Source organism: Plectropomus leopardus, chromosome 15 (assembly GCF_026936395.1).
Source record: "Plectropomus leopardus strain MGB_pleo_1.0 chromosome 15, ASM2693639v1, whole genome shotgun sequence".
NCBI classification, from domain to species: domain Eukaryota; kingdom Metazoa; phylum Chordata; class Actinopteri; order Perciformes; family Serranidae; genus Plectropomus; species Plectropomus leopardus.
Window position 1 is genome coordinate 220,001 of NC_142190.1, and position 7,500 is coordinate 227,500.

General features: G+C 42.6%; 1 protein-coding gene and 1 long non-coding RNA gene across 2 annotated transcripts in view; one reads left to right on the top strand and one right to left on the bottom strand.

Moving 5' to 3' along the window:
- The window catches only part of dacha (dachshund a), a 17,889-nt gene that overhangs the window by 5,662 nt on the left and 4,727 nt on the right, over nt 1–7,500 (top strand). The window contains exons 2-8 of the mRNA XM_088088464.1: nt 4–113; nt 4,758–4,880; nt 5,069–5,200; nt 5,283–5,437; nt 6,030–6,159; nt 6,463–6,516; nt 6,629–6,786. Coding sequence (XP_087944590.1) covers nt 4–113; nt 4,758–4,880; nt 5,069–5,200; nt 5,283–5,437; nt 6,030–6,159; nt 6,463–6,516; nt 6,629–6,786 — 862 coding nt within the window. The remainder of the gene's footprint in view (nt 1–3; nt 114–4,757; nt 4,881–5,068; nt 5,201–5,282; nt 5,438–6,029; nt 6,160–6,462; nt 6,517–6,628; nt 6,787–7,500) is intronic.
- LOC148187166 (uncharacterized) lies at nt 5,242–6,676 on the bottom strand. Its single transcript, XR_015778921.1, has 3 exons — nt 6,540–6,676; nt 6,101–6,172; nt 5,242–5,380 (listed from the first exon to the last, which is right to left on the bottom strand). It is a non-coding gene; the product is annotated as an uncharacterized LOC148187166 (long non-coding RNA).

Here is a 7,500-nt window from a genome sequence, read left to right on the forward strand (position 1 = left end):
CAGCTCTCGGCCGGGTCGACCCCCGAAGAGGACGCTGGGCGTGGCCACCATGACGGATGGCTCCAGGCTCCTCCCACATGGGTTGTTAAGCCCCGCCCTCCTGTCACAGACAGGTGAGTAAACAAACAATCCGAGCAGGAGCCCCGCCCTCCTCCACCTCCATCCTGATGTTTTTAACCAAACCAGCCAGCCCCTCCCTCTCCTCCTGTTCAGGGCCGTCTCTATGATCTGAGGATGCTGGGACCAGGGGGCCCGGGGGCCCGGGGGGCCTCGTTTATGAGTCTTTGAAACATTCGTTTATATTTTCATTCTGAGCAGTGAAGTTAAAAATCTGAGTGTTTGTCAGTAATTCATGCTGAGAGGAAACTGAAACTTTTTTATCATTATTAGGGACTGTTGGTTATTTATGAGAGGAAAGAGGGGGGTGCAAAAAGGGGGAGCGTGTCAAAAATATTGAAAGCACTAAGGAATATTTAAAGCACTTTTTTGGCTTTGGGGGGACATACAACTTTAAAATGCTGGAATTTGAAAGTATTTTACTGCAGATTTTTAAAGAAAACTTTTTAAAATATGACCTTTTTTGTCTTGAAAAAGTTTTGTTGATTTAAAAAAAACCAAAAGAAACATTTTGGCTTTTTTGTTTCTTTGAAAGAATTGGCTATTTTAAACAGATTTTTGGCACGGGGGTTTTTAAAAATTTTGGTGAAGGCATGTTGTCCTTTTTTTCTCATTAAGAAATGTTTGATTTGTGGTTTTAAAATTCATTTTTTAATTTTTTAATTTAAAAACTCTTGGGTAATTTTGTAATCAAGAAAAAAATAGCAGATTTTCTTTGAATTCAAAAAATGTGGGTGTTTTTCTTTTTTTACTTTAAAATTTTTGTGAGAAAAAATGAGACGTGGACGGAGACGAAGACGTGTGGACGGAGATGAAGACGTGTGGATGGAGACGAAGACGTGTGGACAGAGATGAAGACGTGTCCCTGTCAGCAGCTCTGAGCAGATTAGAGCTAAAATTAGCCGATTAATTAGCAGCTGTCAGAATGAGTGACAGATCAGAGTCTCACCCCGAGAGAGAGAGAGAGAGAGAGAGAGAGAGAGAGAGAGAGAGAGAGAGAGAGAGAGAGAGAGAGAGAGTGTCTGTGTGTGTGTGTGTGTGTGTGTGTGTGTGTGTGTGTTACTCGGGGCGACACGTGTCGTTTTTTTTATCATGTTGAGGAAAGCCGTAAAAAATCAGCTTAAGAAGATTTTGTGAATGAGTCAGAGTGACATCACAGTCAGGCTTGGCTCTGATTGGACGGTTTCCTGTGAATCTGTCGTCAGGTCGACGTGATGAGTCCCACAGAGTCTGCAGTCATGGAAAACCTGGAAAAGTCATGGATTTACAAATAGCAGTTTCCAGGCCAGGGAACGCTTAGGAAAAATAAATATACCTCGAGCGTTTGGGAAAAGTCCTGGAATTTTGTTTCACAAACCTGTATAATAATACACGATGTGTTCAAGGACCATCAGAAATGTGAAAATCAAATGATGATTTCAGATTTTACAGTTCTGTTAAATGGGCCCATTTCTGGTGACTGATGACAATGAAAACATGCTGTTCAATCCCGCAAAAAAAGTTTTCTTCAAAATTCACTTTGAAAAACTGATATTGCCTTTTTTTTCTTCAAAAATCACCAAGATTTTTCAAAAAGTGGCTTGTTTTTTTTTTTTTTTTTAGAAAACATGCCATTCAATCCCGCAGAAAAAAAAGAAATAGCTTCAAAAATCACTTCAATTAAAGAAACTGCCCTTTTTTTCTTTAAAAACATGCCTCTGAAAGCATGCTGTGCCATCTGTGCCCAGAGTACGTTCTGCTGCTCCGTGTGTGCCCAGAGTACGTTCTGCTGCTCCGTGTGTGCCCAGAGTACGTTCTGCTGCTCCGTGTGTGCCCAGAGTACGTTCTGCTGCTCCGTGTGTGCCCAGAGTACGTTCTGCTGCTCCGTGTGTGCCCAGAGTACGTTCTGCTGCTCCGTGTGTGCCCAGAGTGGCAGCAGCTGTTTGAACTCGGTGGCGAGCGTCTGTGATATATTTTGTAAAATGAAGGTTGTGTGTGAATGGAATTATTTTACAAAACGGAGGAGAAAATATCTGTTTTGAAAACGTCCGTGTATATGTAGACATCTTTGATGCAGCTGTCCTCTGTCTGTCCTCCGTCTTACTGTGAGACGTGTCCTCTGAAGAAGTCCATGAAAACAGCCGAGAACACTGAAGTCTCTTCATGTTCCTGTTGAACACACTGACCGCCTCTCTTCCTGATGGCTCTGACAGCTTAATGAAAACACACACACACACACACACACACACACACACACACACACACACACACACACACACACACGGTAACACACACACACACACTCTCACGTCTTTATTAAAAATACTCAAACTGCCACATCTCTTGACCGAGGTCAGAGACGGAGATCAAACGAACAAGAAGATTATAAACTCTGCACAGACACAAACACACACACACACACACACACACAGTATAAAGTGAAGACAGAGTCGAACCCGTGACAGTCTGGAGGCGGCGCTCGGTGTCTGCGTGGCGTCCGGCTTGTTTTCGGCTGACTCAGCAGGTCGGATGTTTCTGTAGATCCAGAAATCAAACAGAAAACAGTTTGTTTCGGTTTCCGTTCAGCGAGCGCAGAAACTATTTACACTGAAAACAAGACAAATTCATCAAACTGACATTTATTATTACATCACTCAGTGGTGCGTTTCCTGTTTCCAGCCAGAGATCCTGTTAGAGAGAAATTATTCTGAGACTTAAAATCTATTTTTACTTATTTACACACACACACACACACACACACACACACACACACACACACACACACACAAAATCAACATCAGCACATGTTACAAACGTGAACTGAGGAAACACCAAAGACGGCATGAAACCGACACACGGAGAGACAAAGATAAATAATGACAACCGTAAGACTAAAAGTCAGAGAAGAACATTTTCAAACTATAATGATGAGCTGAACCAAAGTTTAACAGCACCGAGTAAAATAACATAATCCAGCATGTGCAGCATCAGTGAGCGCCGTCACCGCGGCAACAGCTCCGCCCAAAAATCAACAAGTACGTCTGTGATTGTAAAGGTCCGAGTCGCACTCGTGAAGAGAGAAAAGACAATCGAACTGAGATACAGATTTATCATCAGGTTCGTCTCCCTGATGATAAATCTGAAAAATCTGAGGGTCAATCTGATGAGAAATCTGAGGATTAGTTTGATGATAAATCTAATAATCTGATGATAAATATGATAATTCTGATCAATCTGAGGATTAATCTGATAAATCTGATGGTAAATCTTTTACATCTGATGGTGAATCTGATAAATCAGAGGATGAATATGAATCGGTGGACACTCGTCTCCTCAGAGTCTCCTGACTCCTGAAATGTTCCAGTTTTTAAAGAGTCTCCTGCAGCCAAAAAACAGCCAGAACAAAAAGAGACAAAGTTTCTGCTGTCGTTCATCTGCCCGCTCGTTAGCAGCGCTCCCTCGTTAACACTGATTGAATTAATTAGAGGAGGCGATTAATTGGGCCAAGTGGCTGCAGGGAAACAGAGACAGACAGAGAGAGACAGAGAGAGACAGAGACGGTCACCAGGGACTCTCAGGCTGCCGGGATGATTAATTATTGATCAATAAGAAACTTCTGCAAAACACTTCATGCCTGAAACGTCATCTTCCTCATTAAAAACACTCACCTTCACCTTCACCGCCAAAAACATTCACCTTCACCTTCATCACCAAAAACATTCACCTTCACCTTCTTCACCAGAAACATTCACCTTCATCATTAAAAACATTCACCTTCACCTTCATCACCAAAAACATTCACCTTCACCTTCATCACAAAAACATTCACCTTCACCTTCACCACCAAAAACATTCACCTTCACCTTCATCACAAAAACATTCACCTTCACCTTCACCACCAAAAACATTCACCTTCACCTTCATCACCAAAAACATTCACCTTCACCTTCATCACAAAAACATTCACCTTCACCTTCATCATTAAAAACACTCACCTTCACCTTCTTCACTAAAAACATTCACCTTCACCTTCATCATTAAAAACATTCACCTTCACCTTCTTCACCAAAAACATTCACCTTCACCTTCATCATTAAAAACATTCACCTTCACCTTCTTCATCAAAAACATTCACCTTCACCATTAAAAACATTCACCTTCACCTTCATCATTAAAAACATTCACCTTCACCTTCTTCACCAAAAACACTCACCTTAACCTTCATCATCATGTGACGTGTCTCATGATGTGACACATTGTGACGTGTCTCGTTGGACTCTGACGTGTCTCATTGTGACGTGTCTCGTTGTGACTTGTCTCTTTGTGGCTTGTCTCTTTGTGGCTTGTCTCATTGTGACTTGTCATATTGTGACTTGTCTCATTGTGGCTTGTCTCATTGTGACTTGTCATATTGTGACTTGTCTCATTGTGGCTTGTCTCGTTGTGACTTGTCATGTTGTGACGTGTCTCATTGTAACTTGTCTCTTTGTGACTTGTCTCATTGTGACTTGTCTCATTGTGGCTTGTTTCTTTGTGACTTGTCTCTTTGTGGCTTGTCTCATTGTGACTTGTCTCATTGTGATGTGTCTCATTGTGTCATTGTGACGTGTCTCATTGTGTCATTGTGACGTGTCTCATTGTGATGTGTCCCGTGTCCGCAGGTCTGACGGCGGCGATGGCGGAGGCGCTGAAGCTGCAGAAGATGAGGATGATGATGGGTTTCCATGGCAACAAGGATCAGAAGAAACAGCAGAACGGCACCGACTCCGAGAACAGTGACACGGGTAGGCGGTGACATCATCATCATGACATCATCATGTGTCTCTGAGACTCAGTCATGTCTCCTTGTCTTTTTGTCTCTTTGTCTCTGTTTCCTCATCTCTGTCCACTCTTCTCTTTGTCTCCTTGTCTCTTTGTCTCCTTGTCTCCTTGTCTCTTTGTCTCCTTGTCTCGTTGTCTCTCATATCTCCAGGAAGCAGTGAAGCATCCTGGGAGAAGGAGCAGCACCTCTTGTTGCCTCCCTCGGCGGCTGTAGCTCCGCCCCCTGGCTCGGCGCCGCTCTGTCTCAACGTGCTGCAGCAACACAGCGCGCTATTGGCCAACCGTGAGTCCAGCTCTCTTCTGATTGGATGGTTAGCTTAGCATCGTACTGGCGCAGTGTTTAATTCCTGACTCTGCCCCCTCAGGTCTGTCTGACTTCCCTTTTATGGTCATGCCACACCCCCTCCTCCCGGTGGGCCTGCCCCCCACCAGTGTTGCCATGGCGATGAACCAGATGAGTCAGCTGGGCGGTTTGGCAAACATGGCCGCCGTGTCACATGATGAGATAGAAGAGAGCAAGGTGAGCCAAGCTAACACCACTGGTGCTGATGCTAACAGTACGCCAATGCTAACATGGCTAATGCTAACATTATGGACGTAAACTGGGCTACTGCTAACATTAATGATGCTACAGAGGCTAATGCTAACACTGAAAATGTTAACATGGCCAATGCTAACAGTGCTGAAACTAACAGCACTAATGTTAACATTTTTAGAACCAAAATTTAGCAGTGCGACTGCTAAAAGTACTAGTAGCTCTGTTGCTATCTGTATTAACTGTACCAATCAGTACCAACTACACCAATGCTGATAAAGCTAATACCTTTTGTATTTAGTAAAAAAAATTACACTGTAACTGCTTATCACAAATGCTAACCACACAAATGCTAAGGCTATCAGTGCTAATGCTACCAGTGTTCATGCTTATACTGCTAATGCTAACAGCACTAAAGCTTACAGTGCTAACATTAGCACCTATAATGTTAGTAGCGGAAATGTTAGCAGCGGTAATGCTATCAGTGCTACTGCTAACAGTGTTAATGTTAACCGAGCTAATGTTAGCAGCTATAATTCTATCAGTGCTAATGCTAACCCCCGTCCTCTGTGTTCAGGACTCTCCTCCGGGAAGCCCCTCCCCTTGTCCCTCCCACAGTGATGACGAGCTCCGCCCCCATGAACCAACCAGCCAATCCCCTTCCAGAGCGTCCTCGTCGCCTCCTGCAGTGCACACGCCAGAGCTCGGTCAGTTCACCTCCTGTTGATTCATAAAAAGTAAAAATAAAAATCTGTTTATGAGATTTTACAAATAAACATGAAGCAGAGACCTGCTGCCCTCAGGATTACCAGCAGATTATAATCACAGATTTTTAATGCGCGTTATAATCCTGTTTCATAATCCTGTATTACAGTCCCATATTTTAATCCCATATTATAATCCTTTATTAGAATTCTGTATTATAATTCCTTATTATTAGCATGTGTATAAAATACGTGTATTTTATATATAGATTGTATTTTTTTTATTTGTATTGTTGTCGTCCACAGACGGTGAGATTGAAGAGCGAGAAAACAACTTTAAAAAGGTGTTGAATGAAAAAGGTCTGAATTATAAACATACTTACAAAACGTCCTTTAGAAGCTGTTTGTTGATTGGCTTAAACTGAAGAGACATCAACAATCAATCGCGTCTTTTCTGTGATCCTGCCTGCAGATGACGGCCTGTTGGCCCTCCCCCTCTCCAAACCGACCTATGAGAAGCTGCCGCTCACCTCTCAGCCGCTGTCAATCAACCAAGCAAACCCCGCCTTCGCTCCATTCGTATTGGCAGAGGGTCTGTCGTCCATGGAGACGCTGCTGACAAACATACAGGTGACAGATCTACCTGAAATACCGTAGAGGCGATACTGTAGAGGCGGTACTGTAGAGGAGATAACATAGGTGATAACAGAGATGATAACGTAGACACGATGACACAGAGATGATAATGTCGAGACAATAACGTAGAAATGCTCACGTAGAGATGATAATGTAGAGATGATAACATCGAGATGAAAACAGAGACAATGTAAAGATGATGTAGAGATGATTACAAAGAGACATGATAACGTAGAGACAAAAAAGTACCGATGCTAACTTAGAGATAATGATGTGCAGACGATAACGTAGAGGTGATGGCATAGAGCAGAAAACATAGAGGGCCAATCATGTAGAGATGATAAAGTACCAAGAATAACAGAGAGGAAAATAATGACACGATGACGTAGAATCGAAAAAGTTAAGTTTGATGACCTAGAGATGAGGACGTGGTCGATAAAGTTAAGTTGATGACGTAGAGATGAGGACATAGACTCAATAAAGTTAAGTTGATGATGTAGAGAGATGAGAGACAATTACCTAGAGATGATGACATAGAGACGATGGGGTAGAGGTGATAATGTAGAGATGATGACAGAGACGACGACATAAAAACGGTGATGTAGAGACGATATAGAGATGAGATGACGATATAGAGACGATGATGTAGAGATGGTCACAGAGATGATTATATAGAAAAGGTGAGGTGAAAAAGTACAGATGATAATG